The sequence below is a fragment of the Aythya ferina genome (genome assembly GCF_964211825.1).
Source record: "Aythya ferina genome assembly, chromosome: 5".
NCBI lineage: Eukaryota > Metazoa > Chordata > Aves > Anseriformes > Anatidae > Aythya > Aythya ferina.
In genome coordinates this window covers 25,592,796-25,619,525 of record NC_140301.1, presented here as the reverse complement: position 1 = coordinate 25,619,525, position 26,730 = coordinate 25,592,796, and the positions used below count along the sequence as shown (strand labels likewise).

The following is a 26,730-nucleotide window of genomic DNA, read 5'->3' as shown; positions in this document are numbered from 1 at the left end:
TGCTACCTTTTCTCCACCACCTTTTGCCAAGGTAAAATGGCATACTTAGATAGAATTACTTACTTTTTTAAAATAGAATAGAATAGAATAGAATAGAATAGAATAGAATAGAATAGAATAAAATAAAATAAAATAAAATAAAATAATAAAATAAAATAAAATAAAATAAAATAAAATAAAATAAAATAAAATAAAATAAAATAAGCAAGACTATGTTACCATGAAAGACTATTAATAGATTCAATCCTGAAATAAACAAATGAATTGTATGAATACATACTCAATGTTTTCTAAGAAAGTTTGTTATCTATCTGAGTACAGGGATCTTTCAAATCACTGTAACTTGCAAATGAAGGTATACACAATTTTTAAATCATGTAGTAGAGAAATGATAATCAGAAGCAGCTCTCTCAAGGGTATATAAAGCCTCTAATCTCAAAAAATTCCCCATCTCCTAACTTTCAGCTCATTCCATAATGATTTAATATGATAAACTTCATATGGCAAAAGTATTCTCAGGCTACAGCATGGGACTTGAGCAGACAACACGGTTCTTTTTAATACTACTCCCATTTGCATTTTAAATAACCAAATGGTTTTCAGGCATTTAATAGAAAAACATTTTTTTAAATGAATACCAAGAGACATTTGTAAATAGCAGCACAAATTGCTTCTGGGCTATAAACCTGAGTGCCAAGTTTCACTCCGGTATGAATACAGACAAGTGTTAAAAGTCTGAAAAATGGATTCCTTAATGGATATACTGGCAGACCCGTAAGTGTAATAGAGCTAGCATGTGCCACTTTAATAAAGATATCATATTTCATCTCCTAGATTACACATAGCTTCTCTATTCTAAATAAAAAGATTAGAACCAGAAATATTTTCCCTGCATATCATATTTAAAAATGTACAAGGAAATGTCATCCAACAATTTGTAAGCATTGAAATTATTTCCTTGAAAACAACAAAAAGTAATCCCTAAAGATATGGAAAATATACAGTTCCTTTATTGAACAAACAAAAATAGATTATGCATTGCTTTTCAGAATCAAATACATCTGCTTTGACTGAGACAGGAAGACACATCTAGGGGCTTGAATCTTACCACAGTCTCTGTGACTCTCTATATTGTAAGTGCATCAGTAACCTTGTGTTTAACCAGATTATTTACAGTCAGACCCTTATAAGATCACACCCATTGCTGCTGGTGTGAGGGAGGTAAGGAGACCTCTGAAATTGAATACAAATGTGATATTTATTGTTACATTTATTAGGCTATAACCATATATCAAATGTGCTACATTCACAGAGATAAAATAATACAATCACATCAAGTCTGAAAATTTAATACTAAACAGGGACCCACAAGTTCCCTTCCATCCCAGCTTGCTTTGTAGCTCATCTGAACAAACACCCGGTCATGGAATTCATTGCACTTTTTGTATGTGTTTCTTATTAAATGTAAGTGCTTTTTTCTTCTGAAAGTACTCCTAGTTGTATGTAAATGTACTTATAATTTGTAAATTAAAACATTATTATGGGACTTTGCTTGTTTTTGCCAAAAAATAAATAATAAATTTAAAAGCATAGATATGCATTTAATGGTAGGAGGGCAGCTTGTCTAAGCATTGCTATTAATATGAAAATGCAGATTGGTCTTCGGAAGCATTTTGATGGTGGGGTAAATTACTTTAGATTTCACCTGACTATATTATCCCCAGTTGCTATGCTAAAAATGCAGCTAGAATGCAGCTAGAATGAAGTCTGACACTGCACATTGGCAGTGTCAGACTTCAGATCCTTACACTGGTGTGGTCGAGGCGTTTAGGCTTCTCTTTTCACAAGTGCTAATTTCAGCATGAGAAAAAGGGTTCAAGAAGTCATTGAATCTATAGATTCGTTTTAGTAGAAAAACAAGACAATGTGTTTGGAAGGGGAAGCAAGAGTTCTCCAGATTACACCATATTTCCTCTTGGTTAACCAAATAATAGTAAGCTCCGAGTAGAGCAACATCCTTCAGCTTGCACCTTGTTTTCTTAGACTGAAAAAAATGATCCACTTCAGTGTATATGTTTTCTAATATACTTTAACTACTTCTTCCGTATATACCCATATAACATGATTATGTTTCTGTCAAGATCTAAGTGGTGTGGATCGACAGATATAGTAACCCGCCAGAACAAGCCTAAGTAAGCTAAAATCACCCCAATGTCACTCACTGGTATTAGTGGGTGAAACAGGCCCTTGTGACTGACAAATATATCAGGCATATTCCACACTCCATTAAAAATAACAAATAAAGATAAAGGTTGATAGAAAAAAAGGTTTAGCTTGTGTTTGAATGCCTTTCTTACCTTCCCTAAGGAAGATCTTAAAAACATACAGTCGCATGCACAAGAAATATTCATTAATATATTGGAGTGATTTTCAAATGCTCAGGGGAAGGTCTGGTTCTTCCTTCTTTCGATTTGATGTAAATTTGAACTGCTTTCTTCAGCAGTAGAGGAATTACACCAGATTTACACTCACGTAGCAGACAGCAGAATTTAACACTTGGTGTACAGGATTAAAGTTTATCCTAAATGGCAAAGTAAGGCTGCTCTTCATTCCACTGGCACAACTTAAATTAAATTATAGCAGTTTATTTAAAACAAAACAAAAAAACAGTGGCCACAGCAGATTTTTAAGCTTTTTTTTTTTTTTTGTGAGTAAATTAACAACTTACCTGGGACAGAAAGAAAGACAAGAAGTAATAGCACAATTCTTCTTAGACAAGAGATTGTGGTTGCTTTTCCTGACAGCTGTGATTGCAGAATCTGCAAAATGATTTTGATATAGATTTTAGAGATTTTTCACCAATTATCTTTCTTTATAAGGAATACTTTCATAATACTTAGTGGTATCCTTTATTACAAGTCTTATTATAGTAAAATCAATGGAAGACTGAGTGGTGGGTGTACTGTTGTGACACTTAAACTATTTGTAAATATTGCTCAGAGCTTTCTTAGCATATTTTAGCAAGGCAACATTTCAGCAAAGTATAATTTATCACACATGATATATGCTGTATGCTTCAAAGACAGTCACCCTGGAAAACAAACTCATGAAAGAGAAGCCGTGAGCATGTCTTATTTTCAAGTAAAAGCATTTTCTCAGTTTCTGGACACAATGGGTTTGGAGGATTGCTCTGTGATCATGCAAACTCCAAGCGGTGGGCAGGAGGCTGTTTTTGCTTTGCTCTCAATGCCCAGTACAAAACAGCCAGTGCCTTGGTAGATGTCCTTTCTCTCGGCTTTGCAGCTTAGCCTTGCTGCTTCTTATATTTTTTGTTCAAGCAAGCTCTTCTGACTGTAAAACTGAGCCACAACATCAGCATGCTTTCATTACCTTTTCATTAGAGATATGAAAAGAATGCATTGTTTTAAAGTAATATTACATTCAGGAAGGGCTTTGTTTAGACTCATTTAAAATTCTTTTAAGACGCCATGTAAGAGGAGCTTTAAAATGTAAGGAAAAATTCAGTGAACAACCTACAAGTCTGTACCCAGTAGATTATAAAAAAGAGGTAACTCCTCACCCCCAAGCACACACATATACTTTCTGGAAAATATAATATTCTTACTGTCAGCCCTAATTCTAGTAAACCAAGAAAAATGTTTTTGTACTATGCCTGTTCTCTTTTATTATGGTCTCCAATTTACAGCATATGAAAGATGTTTTACACATTTTGCATTTAACAGCATGACTGTAGAGTGATCTGTACTTTGCTTTAGCAAACAGGGACCCTGACCACCAGCTGACTGATCAGCAAAGCCTGAAATGATACAGCCAGTAACCCTTAGACATTGATCATGTATTGTGTATAATGAAACCTTTATATAATAGTAAAGAATAATTTTGCAAAGTTGACTGCCAAAGTAGGTTAGCCACAACACAGGTAAGTATTACATGTTTCAAGTGACATGGTGCTGGTGAAGAATATTTATTGTAACTCTTATTCTCAAACCCCATATATATTTAAAGGGTTTCCCCAAAGTATATTCAGTCTGGATTTCTTTAACTACTTCTTACTTATACCAAGAGATATAGCTAAGTATCTGTATGCACATACAACCCCCATACATTATTTTGTTGTTTAGTTTCTGGGATTTAGTTTAGATTTGCTTCACCAAAAATTCTACTATGGACTACACTATATACACATATATGTGTGTGTATATATATATATATTTATTTTTATTTTTATTTTTTTTGGGGGGGGGGTGTTGTGGGTGGGGGGGCAATTTCGGTGCAATTTATTTCAGGAAAAATATCTGACTGGAATTATGGAGATTTTCACCAAAAGGTGTATTGGAAAATTTGACCCACTGTTAATAGGCTTTGTATTCTTGTCTTCTACGTTTGCAAACATATAGCTTACTTTCTTTTTTTAACCAAATGTTTTGGTTAATAGTAAATAGAATACTTTAAAAATAATCGTGTGACTGCAGAAGTCTCTAGATTAGAGATTCTCAGGGGAAAAAACAAAAGTATCAAAAATCAACACAGAAATCTAAGTGGGTGAGAAGAATTTAGCTTAGCACATTATGATGTTAAGGCCATGCCTTGCTCTCCCTGAAGTCAATTAAGTTGTAATCTTTCATCATTGTACCATTTTACAATCACAGAACAGTCTGCATTTCTTTCTATTTTAAAAAATAGATCTTGGATCATTACAATTATATGGACACACTGCACAAGGTATTACAATCCCTTTTCCAAATACAAACTTCCACTTTGACAGTGCTCTTGGTTCTGACAGGCATCTCAATACATACAGCAAATACAAAATAACACTTGTGTGCAGAAGCTTGCCTGTGTGTTAAATTAGGTGACAGTGTGGAAGGGATCACTGAAGCAACCACTCTACATGGGACCCCTATCTATATTCATTTTGGAGCAGACAGTCCAGGGTGTCCTGATAGGCTGCTATGCTAGATTTCAAAGTAGTGATCAACAAATGTACTAAAAATAAATATAGTATTTATTTTTATTCTTGTTGCATATTCTAGTTGATTCCAGTAAATTAGTTACAGCGTGTGAAAACTCCCACTAAGAAAAGATGTTTGACTGTTTTTTTATTACACTTTACTAAATACAGACATGTTTCTCACACTGATGATTTACCAGAGCTTCAATATACCTCTGAATTTTATACATGAAAACCAAAAGGGACAGCAGGGTTCTACTTTTAGAATTTTAGCACCACTAAATATCAACTAAAATTACTACACTTGCAGAAAAGTAGGATAAAAACATAACAAACTCCTACTCTTAAATACTGCTATACAGTCAGGAATGCAAATAAATACGCTTAAAAATGTGGAAGTGTTTTCAATTAAAAATAATATTTACACTAGGAATGAATTATATTTTCTCTTGAATGAAATAAGGAAACTCGGAGACAGATCAGATAGAGATAGTACAAACATGCTTAAAAAAAAAAAAAAAGAAAAAAAGAAAACAAACAGATAACACAGATTTCTGTAAACCAAGCTAATATGTTTCCACACCTTAGTATTTGTAATTCTGAATGAGAAAGCTGTGAGTTAATACATGAGAAACTCTGAAGATGTAATAAACTCCGTTTTTATTTATTATTTTTATTTTTATTTTTAAATGCATGAAAAGAACATTATTATTAGGGGATGTGCGTTTTTTTATAAAGTACGAATGAAAACTGTGTGCTGTCTTAATTTTCAGCTTAAATTTACAGACATACTACATGGCAACAGCATTGAAGAGAAAAGGAGGGATACATTTTCCTATTCAATAAAAAGCTATGGAAGTTGCATGGGGTAGAGTCTCTAGGAAATCCACTCTTTCTTTGAAAAAATGTCATTGGTGAGATAGGAGATTGGCACCACAATGAGCAAAATATAGTGAGGGCTGATACGGACTGTCAGCTAGAATTTGGGTTAAGACACTGACTTTTGTCTGCACAGTGTCTACCTTCCAAAGAAGATGGAAGATGCAAAACTGCAAGTTTCCTCTGTCTGGTTAATGTGGTCTATACAAGTGAATAATGTATAAGAAGATGTTCCCTTGATAATGTCACAATTATTCATTGTACAGCTATAAACTCAAATATTCACATTAACAGCTAGGTATTATTTTTCTTCTCTGAAATTAAGTGAGTGGCATCAGTGGTCATAAATGAGAGCATTCATCAAAGGCGTAGGCCATGGCAGAGGATTAAGTGAATGCTGATGAAGTGTCCAGATTCCCATAACTTGGAATGGGCTGCATTCAGCATTCCTTTATTATCCATCTGCCACATAACAAAAAGTCTCATATATTTAATGCAGGTTTGCCCTCGGCCACGTAATAGGATTAGGAATAATTTCTACAAATTTACAAAAACAAATCACATGGGAAGGCTTAGAATTTGCTAATAATTTCTCCATAGCTGAGAGATCAAAGGGATGTAAGAGTCCAGAGCCAGGCGGTAGTTTGACCCTGACCAAGCTTTTTTAATGAAAGGGTTAATCTTCTCAGAGGTGACCATAGAGGAGCAAATAGTGTGACCAAAGGCAGATTCAGGCCTCCAAAAATAGGAAGAAAATGGTCTGCGAAGTATGACAGCACGAAAACATTTACAGAATAACAGTACATTTTCTGGCTGGAAAAATAAAATAAACCAGCAAATGCCAGTGAATTGGTTTCAAGCAAAGTGTGACTGCAGGGGGAGGGATGAGTGCAGTGCTGGGGAGAGCAGACTTGCGGGGAGGACCAGAAATTTCTGTTTCTTTCTGAGGAAGAGAAAATAGGCTGTATGCGTTTGGTCTAAAATGAATCTCTATTGTCTCTAGGTAAAAATGTCTTCTACAGGCAGGAGCTAAAGCTTTGGTTGCTTGCCTCTTTTTGCCATAGATTTGTTCTTTTTGCTGAAAAGTGCTGCAAAAACACCAGGCTTCGTAGGTGAGGTTCTGAGAGGACCTACACAAGTTGCCTAGTGAAGCTTTTTCAGAAATGTCTTTGGCTTGCTGAAACTAACAGGTAAAAATTTTGTCTCTTTTTATACTTGGAAGGCAATTCCGAATTTCAAACCAAATCATCATGCAGCCATACAGGAAAAGATGGGAGGAAAAAAGACAGGGAATGAAGGTATCAGGGTGTGGGGGGGTAGAGTATCTATGTATATATATATATATATATATATATATATATATTTTTTTTTTTTCTCCCTTAGAAATCATTAAGCCTGTCTGACATTTTTCCCCTTTCTGGATTTCCCTCTCCAGTCAGTAAACTGCAAAGGAAGCAAGTTAACATCAACTAGCTCTGGGTGACTGCTCGTGCAGTTTTCCATCACAAGTAGTTTTAATGACATTTTGGAAGGACAGCACAACGGAGTACTAGCCTTTTTAATTTAATAGAAATCATGTGATCATTCATATCTCTGTTCCCTGGTCTGTTCTAACAAGTTGAATGTAATGCTACATCTCTGTGGTTTTCTTTCTCTATTGGGCTACTCATCAAGTAGCAGATCAGATAGTCTGATTACAAGCAAATTAGTGAATAATTTATTACAGCTGCACAAAAGCCCATGCAGATGTCTGAGCTGAAGTGAAAATACTGTTTCTTATGTTTCTCTTCCTGGGAAAGAATTTTAGGCCAAAAGTTTACTTCGGCCCTAAGATCAACTTCACATGAACCTGTACGTCTCCCCCCACCTCGCCCACCCCTTTCATTAAAAAAGAAAGGTGGAGTGGTGATGACAGGGAAATAATGAAAAAATAATTCACCAGAAAGAATGAAACATTTCCAGTCAGAGCATCTATGTTTGAAAACGGGGCCTGACATGTACTCAGCATACAAGAAAAAAACCTGAAAGCTGAGTAGCTTTGAAAAGGGTCAGATTGATATCCCTGGGGAAAAAAAAACTTATGTATTGTGTTGTTTGCATTTTTCATGCAGAGAATCCGATCAAAATGGCTAGAAATGGAGGAAGCACCTTGCAATATTATTAGGCAGTCGAGGACTGTCTGCTCTTTTCAGTCCTGAGATTTCCAAGAAGGATGCCAGGGAACACCCAAAAGCTTCATGCCTCCAGGAAAAAGGGATATTCAGCTGGCAATACAAATTGGACTGAGGTCACCAAATCCATTTCACAGAGGTTACCAGGATGCCAACAGCTTAGAGTAACTTGGTATTGCTACCAGTCGGGACTGAACTTAATGTGCAGGTGAGAAGAGACCTTAAATTATTTCCTCTAGTTATGTCTTCTTTCTCTGTGTATTTATATAGATGATGGTTCATTCCACCTCTTACCCATTTTGAGTAATCCCATTCAGAGTCTGAAATCCAGGGCAATTTTATTTTTTTTTCATATATAGAAACGCAACTCAGCCTTCTGATACAAAATTGTTTTTTGTTTTTTGTTTTTTTTTTTGTTTTGTTTTGTTTTGTTTTGTTTTGTTTTGTTTTCAACTTCCTCAGTGCATAGAGGTGTAAGTATCTTGTAAATAACTTTGATGCAGGGCTTGAGGTTAATGTTTTGTGTGCCACAGTCTCAAGCTGTGATGGTCATAACAAAAAATAGCAGCCATTATCATCCATCAAATGCCAGAAACAGCATACGCTCAACAGCTCTTGTTAGCTTAGTGACAGCGCAGATCTATGGACTTCCACGTGCATTAGGCAGGCAAAAGTTTTAACTAATGATGCATAGGTTTAGGGGGTACGTAGACCACCTTTAGGCTAAACCCTGAGCAGTTAAGCAAATTTTAGGCATGTGGCTTAGCAGGCTGTTAGCTGGCTATAATCACACTGTGTAGTTACAGGAAAGAGGTTCTTGCTATGAAACTCCCGTGGAACAGTCTAAGCTGAGTACTTTTAACCGATTCCTGACTCTCTCCTTTGTTAGCAGAGGTGGTTGCCTTCCTAAAGGAGGTGGTTGGGTCAACTACCTACACTTGGGCAGTGGGACAGGACTCAGACTCGAGACTACCAGCTAACAGTTAGTACTCCAGTAAGGTCCCCACAGCAGGCTCCACTTCAGCTTACCAAGTACAGGTGCTATGACAGTGGTCTTCACCGATGGAAAGCAAAAATGTAGTAATGTCTCTATTCTATTCCACAAACACATTACCTGTGAATATGCTGCTAATCTGGGGCACAAATTTAGTTTTACTATAGGTTTTATAGAAAACAACACAGTAAGTAAAAATTGAATGATATTCTATTCTCTTGTTTGCATTTTCTCATTGTAGGAAATAACAGTCTTAAACCAATTTCGGATCTGATACAATTTTCAGACTTGTATAACATTTATAACCATTTTAACATAGAACTGCAGTTTTAATACCATGCAGTATTAATCTGATAAACTGAAATAGAAATGCAGACATACCATGCATAGCTCAAACCACAGTGTTGGGATTCAGCATCTGATTAAGAGCCTGTGTTTCCTCAGGATCAGGAGTGGTAAGGATTCTTAGATCTAGCCTTTTTCCAGCTGCATCTGGAAACCAGTTTTGCCTTTCACAGTCTTAAGTAGCGGCTCATTTACTGGTCACTTAGGCTGACCTTCTTTATGTATCACAATGCCACTCAGTGGGATAAAGAACGAGGTGCCTTTTTGGGAAATCATACTATGTGTTTACAAGCAGCTTCTTGACCTTAACCAAATGAGTTTGGGAGCAGCATCTAGCAATCCATTGTGTGAATTCTGCAGTTCTTCATATCAGATTTTAAAGAGCTACACTGTCCTCAAAGGTAAGGTCATATTTCTGGCCTACACCTAAGGAACAACAGAAATTTTCATGGGTGTCAGAAGTCCCTGGTGCCCCCATTATGATCATGACTGTATCCTGCAATGCTGTGCAGGCCAGATAAGCACAAGGGAGGGAACTTACACAGGACTGTAAGTTCCACACAGGAACTCTCACATCAGGAGTTTACATAACACACTGTAAATGGGTGAGACTAATTCTTCCAAATTGCATTTGTTCTGAGAAATCTCCTGAAAACACAGGCAAATTTTAAGAAGTCCTCTTATGCAATGGGTTCGTGTTGCTCCTTCTTGGTGACAAATGGCTTTCTCACCTTGTTGACTGCTTAAAGGAGTGGAAGAGTCCCAACACTTCGTGGGAACTAATGTTTGATCATTTGAGAATTATGTATTTTCACTGCATGCTGGAAATGAAGTTGAGAAACAATGTCATCTTCCTAAGTACAGTATGGTTGCACAGCTAACCAGGTTGTACAACCTGGTGTGTAACCAGGTGTGTAACTTGCACAGGTTGTACAGTATGGTTGGACAGAAGATGTCAAGAAATGATCTTTAGCATTGATATCTAAGAGCACAGCAGGCCAATCTTCCTGCATTTCAATTTTTTTTTCTCCGTGCATTCTCCTGTGAAGACTAGTAAGATACCTATTAAATAACTTCAGAACAAATATCACCATCTGCCACATCACCACCAAATGCCTTATAGGATTCTTACTTAACGCATGGACATCACAGATGCACAGAAAATAAATATGGATAAAGAAAATCAATTAGAAACATCTTTCATGAAAAGTCATGTGAACACCAGCCAAACTTATAACTGATAGGTAGACAGTTTTGAGACATGCAATTTGCATAATAAGGATAGAAACATGGAAGAAGATTTAAACATTATTTCATTGTCATTTTCTCACAATGACATTCTCAGAGCCTCAGTACTGCATGCAAAAGCAACAGGTTTACAAGCCAAAAGATCTAGACTTCATAGAGAACTGTCAATGAGAAGAACAAACCTCTCAGCTTTAGATTGCTAATTCAAGTCCTTACTCAAGTGCCTTAGAAGTCACATTGACTACACTGAATTCCTACTTCAATCATGAGTCAAAGTCACATTTCTAAAATGAAAAATAAATATAAAGATCAAATAATTTCTGTGATAATTCTTGTCCAAGACTTACTGTTCAATTATGAACACTAAGTCTTAATGTGTTTTTCAACATCACCTAACATTATATACTGATCTAAGAAATAATACTCCATCTCTCTATGAACGCTGCCTCTCCTACTGTCTAAGATAGTTTGAACAGCTTTAGGGTACAACTAGAGATGAAGATGCAAGACCAGCATGTGGTTAATAGGACTAGTAACCATAACTAGTAAGCAACCAGATTACCTGCAGGCCATTTTTGGCAAGGCAGCAGGATTACCCTGACTCCAGTGCCAGTATACCAGTGCTTTTTTTCATACAGACATCTTTGCAATCATACCAACTAGCAATAAAATTCATATGGCAGTGTATGCAGCTTATTGCTTACAATTCTCCTTTGTTAGCTTTACCCAGTAAAGTGCTTAAAGTAACTCTTCCTGTAATAGTTCACATTTTCAACATGTCCAGTTCTGAATTCTAAACTTAATCCTATTGGTCCAATTTAATTCACTCAGAATCATCCCCTTTTTAACAGTTTTCAGGTTGAAAAATAAATATTAAAATATCCAAAACTGTATTTTGTAACCTCATGGATTTTGGTAGTTAGACAATAAAGAGCTACAAAACAATAGCTTATCTCTATTATTAAAATTTTAAAAATGGAGCAATCATTTTACAATGCTGTTGTGAGTTTTACTACTTTTATTTTGCCATGATATTTTATATTTTGCATAAAGTGGAAACATGTATAAACTGGATGCATAGTCCATGTCTCACAAACATGGTGCAATATCCTACTTCATTAATTACACAAACTACAGCCCATAGTGTTTCACTGCACAAGACTCTGGTCATCTGCTTGAGAAGTCTAAGAGCTGAAAAAGCATGTCAGATAGGAAAATAGAGGCACTACATAAAATGTTGCCTGTCCAGAACCCCTATGACATCCTTTGTAAAGTTGAATGCCTTAACTTAAATTAGCCAGTGGGCATACCCTAACTGATGGCATTTAGGCAGACATAGAAAGGTTGACTCAATCCTTTGAAAAAAGCTCTCTTTTGCAATCTAGTGTATGGGAAGGAAATGATTATAACAATTTTTATTATTCACACAGTGAAAATGGTTAGCTCCCATATGAGTATGCAGTACAAAACTTTGCATGCCTCATCTATGGAGAATGAAGCAACTATAAAGGACCCTGGACAAAGAACGCTGGTTTCCTAAGCGATAGAGGTTATGCTAATAGTCCTGGTGGTCACCAGTTCAATCTCCATTTTATTACTTAATGGAGCAACTGGAATATATGCACACGTAATGTTCTAATTGTTAATGAGACAGTTACAGCTATCATAAACTTGCTCCATATCGTCAGGGTGTATTTGCCCAGTGCTTCTAGTTATTGGAATGGGGGAAGAGCCAGGCAGGCTAGATCTGCATCCTTTAGCTTGTTTTCAAAGGAGGGTTTGAGAGTTATATCTCCATGTGGTATGGGAACAGCCGTGCCACTTCCAGTGACAAGCTGGCCCTGAGAGTAACACAGAATTATTCACGTTATACCACACCTGCCTTAATAAATTCTTGCACACTATGAGGGGTCTGCAATTCTAACACTATCTGCAACACAGATAATTCCATTGTTGTTAATTAAGAGTTAATAACACTGGAAGCCTTTAAGAGGCCAATTACACTTACCCTGGATTTTAAAACTGCCAAAATGACTTAGGAGCATAAGCGTCACTGATCATTCAGCTCCCCATTTTTATAGTAGTAGTTTATGACTGGTATGTGCAGGCATATCAGATCAAACCCCTACTGTTATGCCAGAAAAGAAAGCATTAGCTGAAAACAGTGGAGGTGTGAAGAGAGAATATTACAGCAGAGATGAGTGCAGTGATCCTCCTTTTACTTACACTGGTCTCATACTGAGTGTACTGGAGTGCTTCCAGTTGCACACCATTATGAGTAAGATGATGATCTGGAATGATAGAAATAATGTGAGTCAGAGGTAAAACATAACATGGGGAAAAAATAAATAAAGTAATAATAATAATAATAATAATAAACAATCTGAAGACAGCTGAATCTTTATCTCATGATAGAATCCTTGACCCTGAATCTTTATCTCATGAGTGAGTTAAGTACTGCTGGTCATCTACTTTGATAGCTAGTTGCTTAGATCCTCTCAGAACTGGCAGCTGCACCATAGCTTTTACACAGACTCTGAAGCCTTTGTGATATTTCAGCCATTCTAGAAAATTCACATTTTCAATAATAAATAATGTACCCCTATAAAGTCACCTGAACACCCTGAGAGAATTATAGCCTTTATTATGTACAATTGGGGGTATATTAATCCTTACATTGAAAGATTTTTTTAGTGACCTGTCTGGAAGTTAGATAAATTATCAGAAATAGCAAAGTAAAATTACACTAAATGTCCTTTAGTAGAGCCACTGAAATGCCCTCTGCAAAATATGGGATTGTTTAGTTAGAGGAAGAGAATCCAGGGACAGACATGATCATTTTTTGTGGCATAGCTCTGAGGCTGATTACTCGAGTCAAGTGACCAGTCTGGGAACTGTGAATCTCTGGACAGTCATTTTCTTGCTATTACTAGTGGCTGTTTTAACCTACTCACCTATTAATCTACCATGCATTTTCTCTTGATTTATGGAACTTACCTTATAAGTAACATTTGGTAGAATGGTACCTTTACTCATTCAAAACAAGCCCTTCACCTAAATCCTTCTGAACACATGGGAAATGGCTTCTGAGCAACAGAAATAAAAGGGTTGGGTGGGAAGAAAGCTCGTTTAACACAAATATTGCAATATAATTGAAATTATATTAAAAAATTAAATGACTTTTTGTGAACTTGTTTAAAAGGGTCAGAAATGTGTTTGAGCTGTACAAGATTAACCTTTACTCGTTTGGGAAAATGCAGACTTCAACAGCAATCCTCTGCAGTGGTTGCACTTGCTAAAAGTTTAAAACAGTAATTTTTTCCCAAGAAAGGTCATCTTGAGCTAAAATGTCAAATAAATTATTTAGATTACTGAATTAGAAAAGTGAGGATCTGACAGGCTGAATTTTTTATGCACATTAGCCACAGTCAGGGTCTCTATATGCTCTTTTTATTAAGTGCACCCCCTTTCCCTTATTAAAAATCTCTCCATTTATTCCAATTTATTCTCCTTAATATGTATCTTAGCATCCATATAGCTGGTCCAATTTGATTCTTACTTGCACAAAACAGGAAGCACTTCAATTGACTATTGCTAAGCATTTTTTCCAATAAAAAACAGATGTAAAAAAAAAATAAAAATCTTACCACTAGTTTGAAGGGGAAATCAAGTGATCAAAAATACATTTTTAAAACCTCCATGTAGCTATTAAATCTTAGGTTCTAGCAGAAGAAATATTTTTAAGGGGAAAGACTGTTTTGAAGGAAGGCAAATTAGACTTCCTTCTAGAAATTAAAAGGACTGAAATGGAAAGGGAGTAACTTTTCTGTAGGAGCTACTGTCATAGTTATGTCCTAGAGTTCTTTATAGGGCAAAATATGAGTAAAAGTAATTACTAGAAAATTGTAGAATGTAGAACATACAGCTGCTCACACAGAGGCTTCACCCTACAGATTCACATCTGCATTTCTTTTTCTTTCTCACATTCATAAATACTAATGATCATCGAAGCAGCACAAGAGACTCTGTCCAAACACAATGCCATAGTATTCAGCTGAACAGCAACAGTAGCAAAACTTCCCACTTCATTTTCCAAAACCAATATTTGCTCAGCACCGGAGAGATCATTCTATCAAACAATTCTACATTGATAATAAGCCCCTCCTAATTGGACTTCTGCTGTGAATGTTCCCCACAGACTAAGCCATACTATGTGCACAGTAGTGTGGATCAAGTTCACAGCCTCAGCAGCTGGACCAAATGCTGGAGGTGCAGGGCATGACAAGTGGGGAGATACTTTCAACTTACCAGAAAAAAAAGCCTTTCAACATCCTTTCCAAGCCCAAGACAACTGGTGCCTAAGCTTAGCAGAACAGTGTCCTACCAAGTTTCCCTGTCAGACTCATAGCATACACAGGTAAGGCATGTAACTGTGAACGTAGATGTTGTGCTGCTGCATGGGAACCTCCGAGGCAAAGGGCCTTGGCACTGACCTACTAAGGGGTCTCATTTTGTTCCTTTCTGAGGTCACAGGCCTGCCCTGTGCCACTGCACAGTGAAGAACACAAACAATGCAGAGCCGTGCATTCTGGAAAGACCTGGACGAACAATGCTCATGCTATGGTACATCTCAAGTACAGGTCACAGATGTGTGTGCTAGTAATTCTATTGCCTTTAATTGCATGGAGTCCCATAAAATCCCTCGAAAAGAGATGAACAAGGGAAGAGCTACCCTCAAGCACTTATTCCTTATGTCTTTTCTTTTTGAAACACCTGAGAATTTTGTTTCTTTCGCACATAGAACATCTGGCCTGTGTAGGACAGACTTCCTTTCACCCTAACCTAAGACTGCCCTGTTTTAACTTTCTGTCTTGCAGAGGCACCAAAAGTACTTAGTCATTTGTGCATCACTGAGAAAAGGGATTTAGTGAATAAGACAACCATAGACCTTACTCCTTGGTGATTCCTTCTTTGACAGGGTAAATCCCACAGAAAAACAGCGCTAATAGAGCATGACGATTTGAAGAATAGAGCCCTAACTGTTGACATTTCTGTTGTCATGTCAGGTATTATGCTATGATAAAGAGAAAGAAATATTAAAAGAATTGTGGAAAGCTCTCTGGAACTAAGTTTGTTGATGCTGCTTTACAGTAAAGGCCATTAGTACTTCTTCCATTCAAGGGTATGTCATCTTTCCTGTATGAATTCTTCTTTTCTGGGCTTGATCGCAATTTAGCTTTGCCAGGTCACCAAAGTAGAAATTATAATTTGTTATACAGTGTTAAATACTCAAGGATCTTTTCAAGGTCTGAATTTAAGCAGAAGCAATTTTGTTTTGAAAATGTATATTACCTCTGATCGCAATATTTGTAATATGAGGTAAGATGCTGCAAAAAAAAGTGGGAACAATGTACTGGCTTTGAGCTTAAGTTTGTGAATGACACAGAAAAATTCCAAATCTAAGTTCTCTAAAAGATAGAGTAACCTGGAAAATTGAATATTGAAAATATGAGATAGTCCAGTAAATAATCTTTCCAATAGTTTCCCTAAGCAGCTGGGACATACCTTGATATTAATCACTGCTTTTGATCATCTTTGCTATGTGAAATACTCATAATTTAGACAGTTTCATTGTAGTGGGTTTACGTGGCAAGGTTTTGGTAGCAGGGAGCCATAGGGGTGGTTTCTGTGAGAAAGATTTAGAAGCTGCCCCATGTTTGGGAAGGGCCCCATTGTTTTCCAGATCTGAGCCAATAAGCGATGTTGTTTTGCGCCTCTGTGAGAGCATATTTAAGACAGGGAAAAAAACGCTGCGCCAGACAGCAGCCAGGAGTGAGAGAACAGCCTTGCAGGTGCCAAGGTCAGTGTAGAGGGAGGGGGAGAGGTGCTCCAGGCGCCGGAGCAGAAGTCCCCTGCGGCCTGTGGTGAGGACCATGGTGAAGCAGGATGTCCCCCTGCAGCCCATGGAGAACCATGGTGGAGCAGGGTTCCATGCTGCAGCCCGTGGAGGAGACCACGGTGGAGCAGGTGGCCCTGCACCAACGGAGGCTGCCGCCTGTGGAAGACCCCTGCCGGAGCAGATTCTGAGCCGGACCTGTAGCCCGTGGAGAGGAGCCCACGCAGGAGCAGGTGACCTGGCAGGAGCTGCTGCCCGTAGGGGAGCCAGGTTGGAGCAGTTTTCTCCTGAGGGATGGACCCCGTCGTACGGACCTATATCTGGAGCAGTTCTGGAAGAGCTGCTGCCTGTGGGAAGCCCACGCTGGATCAGTTCATCAAGGACTGCATCCTGTGGGTGGGACCCCACAGCACAGGGGACGAGAGTGACCGAGAAGGAGCGGCAGAGAAGTGCTGTAGACTGACCATAACCCCCATTCCCCCATTCCCCTGCGCCGCTCAGGGGGAGGAGGTGGAAGAGGGTGGATGGGGGGGAAGGTGCTTTTGGTTTGCTTTTTCCTTTGTTTTCTCACTTCTCTCGCTTGTTAGTAATAGGCTTAGTAATCTTACTATCTCCTTATGCTGAGTCTGTTTTGCCCGTTACAATAATTATTGCGTGATTTTTCTCGTCCTTATCTCAACCCTTGAGCCCCTTTTCACATATTTTCTCCCCATTCCTCTTTGAGGAGGGGGAGTGAGAGAGCGGCTGTGGTGGAGCTCGGCTGCCCACTCGAGCGGAACCACAACATCAACTGTTCTGTAAGGTAAAATGTTTTAATAGCAAAGTGTTCATTGCATATGATACAAACATTTTTGGACCGTGACCATTGGCCCAGTCAAAATAAGGGTATTGTTTTTTCACTGCTTTTTGCTTCTTCCTCTTTTTTTTTTTTTTTTTTTTTTTTTTTTTTTAACTCAAGATATGGTTGCAGATTGCTCAAACCTACAGTATTTGAGAACATTTCTTACCTTTCTCCTTTTAGCGATTTGTAAAGTTTTTTATGCTAACATTGTTGGACAAAACTGATTCTGCTATTTTTGAGAGGTCATATTGACAGATGCCCTTTGATAGAAATATATTTCATCCTATATTGAAGTGCAATGCAACACTGGTGAAACAGTTCACTAGTTGTTTTCAGGAGAAGCTTTTTGTTCAACCTGTGTCTCAATTTCATTTATGTAACAAGGCTGTTTCCAAAAAGGCTGCATAGACCAAACTGACACCTGGTGTGTTGACTCCTACCAAGACGGTCATTTCTGCTCTGAGGAAAAATCTGTCTGAGAGAACTGTCTGGGTAGACTGATATTTCATTTTGCTTCAACAACTTAAATTAAAGTAATACCAAAGTTCTATGTGTCAGTCCTCCCAAGTCCTTTTCAAATTAACACTGAAAAGGAAATCCATCCATATATACATATGTAAATATTCAAAGCCAGCTCCCAAACAGTGGCATTATCCATGCGTACCTGTGGGCTTGCCATAAAAATGAATAGGAATATTTTCGAATATTGCCAAGCTTGTACGATATTTCTGAAATAGGTGAGAGAAAGCAGCATCGTTCCAGAAAAAAAAAAAAAAAAAAAAAGGAAGAACATTTACCAGTTGAAACACAGGCAGATGTCACTGATAGCAGATGGTTTTAAAACTGGCATTTTAAGACTGCAGCTGCCTGACTGTGTTATACTTCCACCCTTGACTGGAAGATTGGATAAAATGCTTTTGTAAGAGGGCAGCTTTAACAACAAAAAGAGTATAAATGACTGGACAGCTATAAAATCAGGTATTTTTTCTATTGCATACTTTTCTAAAGCTTTAGATTTGACTAGAGAGACTATTTGTGTCAAAATTTGTAGAAAGAGGAGAGACGTACTTGCTCTGAATATTTTTAGGTGTTAAGTCCATATGGCTCCCTGATGCTATCTTATTTCAAGGATATTCTAGGATTGTTTAAAGAAAAAAGATGGGACAATCACAGAGGAAGTCCTCACTGAAGCCTCTTCTAATCACAAAAAGGAGAGGAAGGTAACTGGAAACAGCTTTCAAAAATCTAAGGGCAAATTATGCTTCATCAGCCTCACTGTCTTCTACAACACAATGACTGGCTCTCCAGGCCTGGGAAGGGCTGAAGATATCATTTACTTCCAAACTGGATGTTTTTTTTGGCATAGCATCTCTGTAGCCACACTGGGGAGCTATGGATGGGAGCGCTGGACTACCAGGTGGATGAAAAATACACTGGACTGTGGGGCTGGAATGTTAAAAGTGAGCAATTCAGTCTACATGGTGACTGATTATAAGTGGGATTCCTCTGTGGCAGATACCGAGGCTGATGTTGTTTAACACATTCTTAAATGTGTTAGACAATGGGATGATGTGCACCCTCATGAATTTCACGGGTGACACCAAAGCTGGGGGAATGCTTGATGCTGTCAAAGCTAGGGACACCACTCTGAGGGATTCTCTAAGCTGGAGGCTGAAGAAACAGGCTGACAGGAGCACCAAGTTCAGCGAGGACAAAAGCAAAATCCCGTCTGGTTAGGATAATCCCATCCATCATTACGTGTTGTCAACTGACTGACAACACAGTAAGTCTGCAGTTTAGGGGTTCTGGTGGACAACAGCCTGGACATGAGCCAGGAATATGTCCTCGAGGTGATACCACTAGCCACTGACAGGGCTTTGTTTACAAGAATGGAACCGGTGGGTCAAGGGAAATGATGATTCTTTCTGCCTAGCACTTGTGAGGCTGCATCTGGAGTGCAGTGTCCTCTCCTGTTCCCGCGAGAGTGAGAGACCCAAGAGAACCCAAAAGAAGGGCATCAAGATGGGTATGAGACTAGAGTACATGATATATACACATATACAGGCATATACACTTAAATGTACACATATGCATATCTGCATATGATTTGTGTAGATATACACTGAAGCTGAATGGACTTTATTCAACTAGGAGGTAAGAAGGTGAAGGGGATCTTTTTGCAGGCTTTTATACCTAATGTCTAAATGCAGATTATAGAGAAGAGGGAGAAGAACTTGTCTTAGAGATATTCATGGAAAGATAATCATAGCAATTGGAAGTAGCAGCAAGGTGAATTCCGACTGGGAAAAAAAAAATCACAGTGAGAGAAATTAAGCATGGGAACAGGCTAAGGAACCCCTTTCCTTGTGGATTTTTAAAACCTGACTGCAAAAGGCCATGAACAATCTGATCTATCTTCAAAGTTAGCCCTGCCTTGAGTAGGAGGTTAGACCAGATGGCTTCCAGAAATCCCTTCCAGCATTAATTTATTCTGCTTCCAAGATGTGTCAGAAAATTTTTAAAAAGGCTGAGAAACATTATCTCTGCTGACCTAATGATCAGAGATATTAGTCTAGTGACTAGAATAAGCCTGAGAATTTTAAAGGTTATGATTCATGGAAACCAAAACTGGTTTTCTTAGTCCCAGTATGGAATTGTCTTTCTAGATCAGAAAGACCTACTATGAGAAAAGTCATACTTGAATCTTCAGTATACCATGGCATGATTTTACCCCCTAGCTGGCCTTACTGTTTCTTACTTTCCTTCTGTCCTTCTGATTATTTTTTTTTTTTAATTATTATTATAACAAATTCTAAAAAAATTTAACCTGGTCATAAAACAGAATTCCTACATGCTTTGACCTTTCGTTATCATGTTACGGTTAATAAATGTAAATAATATTGAATTCAGACAGACTTCTTTGGGTATCTGAAGCAAAATTTCCACAGAGCTTCAGCAAGACCACTTTATAGAGTATTCTGAACTGCCACAAGTGGAAATAGGTTTTTAAACATAACTGCAATAAATTTAAAAAGTTCTTCAGTATTGCCCTACAAAGGCATTTCAGTGAAGAAAAAAAGCAGTGAATTGCCACTCCTGTTGCAACACAAAACATATTTTTCATTTCAAGGATTGTACACAATTTGTATTTTCAAAAATGAAATTTTAAATTTTTTTTGAAATCTGCACTGAGGTCCATCAACTTTGGTAAGCTGCATATGTCAGAAATTGTTGTACACTGTGAAGTCAGATTATGCAAACAGTTATAGATCAGCAAGGAAAGTTAACCTTGTTCAGCTTGTAATGTCAACATTTTAGTGCCCAGAAGCATGTGTTATTTAGCCAAAGAAAAACACGTTTGTCTGATGTCCTCATAGACCATTAACAACAACATCAAAAAAAAAGGTACAAAGGTATCTGGCTTTGATTTCCTAAGATCTGGCATCGTGTATCAGTCAACAACTTGTTTTGTGATTTGCATTTTTCAGCAGACAACAGGCCTTAATTTAGCACAACCATATTTTAGTAAAACACTCACATACATTTATGGAGGCATATTTAACATATGATGCAGACACATGTTCTTTCATCTCCAGAGAAATCCCTACAGTCCTTTTGAACTTTATTCTGGAGTTAAAAATTTGGCCTCTGTTATTGTCTCTGTTTCTCAGTTATAATCATAATCATAATTATATGGCTATCTAGGCAGATACTGTGTAAGTGAACACATCCCTTACATTTTTGTATTAAATGGTTAGTACATTTCTGAACACAGACATGAGTCCCTGATGTCCAGTTAGCTGTAGAAACCTCTTACACTGCTTGGCTGCCATATGATTTGAACAATGGATTTTGAGTTCTACGTTTTTTTGTTGTTGTTGTTTTGTTTTGTTTTGTTTGTTTGTTTTGTTTTGTTTTGTTTTGTTTTGTTTTGTTTTCCAAAGGCTAATTAAAATAAATTCCATGGCTTTTCTCTGCTGTTGTAGAAGATGCTGTGGTTAGATGTTTCAATCATTAGCAATATGGTACTGCTGGATTAAAAACAAATTTCCGGAAAACATAGTGATGACAGTTAGTCTATGATAACCTATGCAATTGCTAATGAACAAAACCTGCCCTGCCTTTATACCTGAATATTTGTTGATGGTATCCAAAAATAGGGATGACAGGAATCAGCATTCTGATTTACTTTTTAAACTATATTAATCTACTTAGCTGTTCAAATTTAATCATAATCTGTATTTCACAGAGAATCCAGATGATACAAATATTTGTTTTCATATCATTATGAATATTAAATATTTCAGAATTTAGTTCTAGAAATATATTTTCTTGTTCTGGTTACATCGAGTCACACAACTTTTGTTTAGATTTAGGTCCCACATTTAGTTCTTAAGCCTTTTCAGTTAGGCTGACTAATCAAATTCTAGTCCTACCTTACACAATGTAAAACTAGTTTGAGATCAGCATCAAAACATTCTTGAAAGCTTACAGAGTCCAATTTAAAATCATTGGACCCAATGGAGCTGAAATCCGTCCTACATTGAAGGTCAACGGGTCTTGTCACTGACATAGCCAAAGAGGATTTTATTTCAGAGGTTTGCAGAATCAGTGGCTTAAATGACAAGAGAACAAGAAAGAAGACTTTAATAATTATTTTGGAGGGTAGAAGCAGAAAGAGTAGAAATGAGTAATTGTAATTGAGTAAGAGTCAGTGCTGTACAGACATCACAGCCTAAACTCTTCTTCCCTTTGTGTCTTTTTTCACAGTAGGGTTGCTGTTTGCCTAGCCTTTGAGAAGGGGCTATCATTACCTTTCATGTGAAATTATCGTAGTTAGAAGCATACAGCTGAAACAGAATTTTATCATTTGTGAGTTAAACAACTGTAAATATAATAGATATACACCAAATGGAAGTAGAAGTCCTTGTTCTGACTGATTTGGCAGAGGAACTTGCAACTGAGTCCCTTAGTTCTCACACTACTGCTTCATTGGTTATTATAGGGTTGTTGCATCTTATGCCCATCTCGGGGACACAAGAAACCTTCCAACAAAATTGTAATTAAATTTGATGGATTTCCATCAGCCTTACTTTAAATACATCAGTGTTTTTCATGAAAAGGAAAAATATTATCAGGTGATTAAAAATATTATCAGGTGATTAATAACTAGCTCTTTTGGTAAAAACAAACAAAAATATCTACTGTTCTTCCCCCAAACTTGTTTTGCTAGATATTAAATTTTGTAGTTCCTAAAATAATTTAATTAGGTAGATGTAGTATGTCACTGGTAACAAATCTGAGCCAACCCTTGGAGTTTACTATCTTCCTTTTTTGTACAGTTACTACCTCTTTTATCTGACTGATGTGGTCCTTACAGACTAGGAGCTATTTTAGTGTAATTTCCTAAAGGAATTATAGTAGACTGTGTCAAACGTCTTGCTAAAATGAAGGCAGATGACAACCACCACTCTCCCCTCACCCTCTGAGCAAGCTGTTTCATCACAGAAGGCAATCAGTTGGTCACGCATTTACCACTGGTGAATCCATGTTGACTCTTCCCAATCACCTTGTCTTTCATGATCATGGAAACAACTTCCATCAGTGCCTGTTTTATAATTTGTTTAGGGACTGACTTGAGGCTCATTGGTCTGTAGTTTCCCAGACCTTCTCTTTTAGAGATGGGTATGTATTTGTCTTTTTAGTTCAGGACTTCCCCTGATCTCCCATAACCTTTCAAAGATGAAACAGAGAAACTCTGCAGTGCTATCGGCCAACTATCTTAGCACCCTCAGACACATCCCACTATTTCCCATATGCTTGAATATGTACAATAACTATAGGTGGCACTTGACTCTCCTCTTCAGGCAGGGGTTCATCTTGCTTTGTCATTTCTTTTTGGCACAGACTTGCAGGCTAAGTTTACCATTGAACACCAAGGCACAGAATGCATGTCACCCTTTTCTGTATTGTATTAACTAACATGTCAGCTTGTACTAATGTTCTGTAGCTGACCTGCATCTTCCTTGTACTTATGCTTGTTGCTCACATATCTATGCCTTTCTTCTTATTCCTAACATCTTGTGTTAGATTGAGCTCCAGCTGGGCTTTTTGCCTCCTCTTCACCTCTGACAAATATTTCTGTCTTGCTCTCTGAGAATCTGTCTCAAAGTCACTGCTCAATACTTTGTATTGGTACCTGGAATTGATAACAGACTTTGACTCTTAATATATTCATAAACATTAAGAATAAGTAAAATTCACAGTAACAATTCCACTGAACAAAATTCAAAATAGCAACATATATGTTATTACCATGTCATCTCATCTGCTAGTTTATTTTCTGAGCATTTTCAAAATTCTTTATGACTTAGTTTTACACTATGATAGCATTCAAAAGGGAAGGCCTTGTAGAATTGTTACAGAGGTGTGTTTCAGTTCCACACAGAAATTTTTTACCATAATTTCATGGTTAATCAAGCTGCTACTACATAAGAGGTACATAATGAATTCTACAAGGAACGCTACGAGGACCATGTGTGCTTGTGTACAGAAAACGAATACATCTATGTATAGTATCAGATACAGGCATAATGCAAGGATTAAGTTTTTATATAGGCATCTCTGAAGAGACAGCAAGAGAAAAAGCAAATACAGGCATTTGATATGGGCTGGCAAGGAACACAGGAATGTGTGTTCTATGAAATGTGCATGTGCACATGGAAAGTACACATTTGTTACGGACAAAAGTGCTTATGCCAAAAGACGTTTATAGACAAGAGTATTTGTACAGTGTGTGCATCTGTGTGAGGGAATTTAGCATGGAGTTATAAACCTGCTTGTGCATAGATAAAGGGAGAATATTTTGATTTGTCTGGTTCATTATGTATATACTAAGGCAGCGGATCTAAGTGATATCAATCTTCACTATACATACATATTTACAAAGTATGGACTTCATATTTTAAGAGGAACGATATTCCTGTATGAAGCCTTGGTTGGTGGCAAAATGGGAAAACATAGCAGAAAGAAGGGAAGGGAAATGGCAATAAAAATAATTAACTACACACTAAGATATAATAAAACATCCCACGTGTTGCCTTGTTAAAAGTTTTGAAGCTTTCATTGTATCACCTGGAAAAGCTTCGTTATTTTCTTTATTAACATCAACTAAATTTAGTCATTATTTATGTGTCCAGCAGGACAAAAAACAAACAAACAAACAAACAAACAACAAAGTATTGGTTATTTTTACTGTTGTTTACTTCTAATATTTTTATTCTTATATAGTAGCTCCACTTTGACAAACACAAATTTTCCAAAGATTTCACAGATCCAATTTTGCAGGGTTGGAAGGGTGGTTATGTTTTTCTTTTTGCATATTTCCTTGTAAAAAAAACTTTCTTTGTAATACAGCTTGCTGCTCTGATTATTACTTCTGCTTTGAGTGGCACTTCCCACACCACCAATCATTATAAAAACAGACTTTGCTGCTAATTTCCTGGAAGATTCAAATACTCTTACTTCAAGGTCATCTCAAAGGATAGTTTAAAGAGCTTTTTCTGTAAAATATGTATATTTACATGAGCATGCATAAATGGTCACCAGGGAAGATAAGCTATCAGAGAGTAAAGAGATGTCTTGCCTTATACAGTTCACACACCACTGAAGCAGATAAAATTGGTTTTGTACCCAGCCTATGAACACACTGTTAGGAACTCTGTCCTGAAAATTGATCTATAATACTGAGATACAATTCAATGCATCTCTTTTCATAAATATCTAACTGTGGCATCAAAATCCTACTTCTCTTGCCTGAATAACCATCTGCTGGAGTTCCAGCAGGTAGTGGAGTGACTTCACCTGTGTGCTCAGGACACATAGGAACAGGCTGCACGTATAGGTAATTAGAGCATTTGTATCAGTGCACAAAGACATGAGTACAAGTTTACAGTTATTAAAGTCAGACACATGACTGACTATGAAATGTTAAGATTAAATCTGTTTTTATTTTTAATTACAAAAGCATCCAGTATCCATTAACCCGCCTTTTTTCAAGCCTCTGTGTGCACCTTTGTATTCCTGCTTGTCTTCCCAGTCTCTAGTGAATAACATAACATTTCTAAAGCACACTACTGTGCTTTAGAAACAAGCAGGACTGTAACATTACTGAGGTTCGCTTTTGTTCTGCCATTTCACTCTGCCGCCATGACCTACCCGTACAAGCTTAACTTCAATGTTCTGTGAAATTTTTATATGAGCATAAGGGTGCATATGGGCTTTAACGTTCTTAAAATATATGGTCAGCTCAGTAATACACAAAATCAATTGTGGGCATGAGCAAGCACACAGGGATTATTCACAGCTGGAAAGTGCTCAGAACCTTACTAACTAGCACAGAGTTAGGAGCTATTCCAATGTATTATTGGAAAAAATGAGAGCACATTGTAGCGGCTGTCACATGGCAGCTCCTACAATTTTGCCTTAGAGTTACTGCCACTCATTTCTCTTCATGTTACAGTTTATGCAATACATAAACTTCTAAACTAAAAAAGAAATACGTGGGAAACTGGAGAATATATTTGTTATCCACTTGCTGCTACAGCCAATAGCTAAAAGTCCTCCTGACTTCATCAGGGAAGAGAATCCAGCCCCATTTTTTCACAGGAAAGCATACTTAGATGTGATCTATGTGATGAAGAAGGAGAAAAATCTATGAATACATGTAGCCAATTATTCTATAAACAGCCAAGGTGCAACACATCCCTATAGAATAAATCCTGTTTTATTTATTTATTTGCTTGTTTATTTCTAGTATGTCATGTGAAAAAGAAAAAAATGGTAAACATCAGTTGGCAAAACACAAAGAAAAAGTGCTTGAGTCTAGAGCAAAGAAGACACTGAGCTATAATAAAAAGCACAAAACCAAGAAAATTCGTTTCTTCTGCTGGTATAGTTAACAATTTGCTGGAAAAATCCATGGAAAACTCATTCAATCCAATGGAAAACTCATTCAAACTTCTGTGATCCCAGTGGATAAAACTAGTTGATTATTAGTTGATACAGCCTGAGGAATCATTTTACTGGTGACCTCAGAGAAGAACAGAACTTTTGCAACACCCATCCATATGGATGCTTGGGAAAGGCCAATTCCATCCTCCAAGCACCTGAGAGAACCTGTGTGGCAAACAAAAAGATGGACCCAAAGTTTTCTTAATTAAGACACCTTAATTCTTTTGAGAAGGGTGGAATAAAAAGAAAGCTTCAATTGCCTTTATGATACATAAAATACTAGAACTTTGGAGGCACAGGAAGAAGTCATATAGATAAGAGCTTCTACTCCTCCAGAGACGGGGTGCACCAGTTACAAAACTACTCACTTTG

At 37.3% G+C, this 26,730-nt stretch overlaps 1 protein-coding gene across 5 annotated transcripts in view; it reads right to left on the bottom strand.

Annotated features, from left to right (window-relative positions):
• The window catches only part of LOC311438217 (uncharacterized protein), a 182,614-nt gene that overhangs the window by 71,367 nt on the left and 84,517 nt on the right, over positions 1 to 26,730 (bottom strand). For all 5 annotated transcript variants that reach the window (XR_014694011.1, XR_014694012.1, XR_014694013.1 and 2 more), the window contains 2 exons: positions 12,836 to 12,900; positions 2,729 to 2,819 (listed from right to left, as the gene is read on the bottom strand). Coding sequence is in view for 1 of the 5 variants with exons in the window: in XM_084522374.1 (XP_084378500.1) it covers positions 2,729 to 2,819; positions 12,836 to 12,900 (156 nt within the window). In the remaining 4 variants the exon portion in view is untranslated. The remainder of the gene's footprint in view (positions 1 to 2,728; positions 2,820 to 12,835; positions 12,901 to 26,730) is intronic.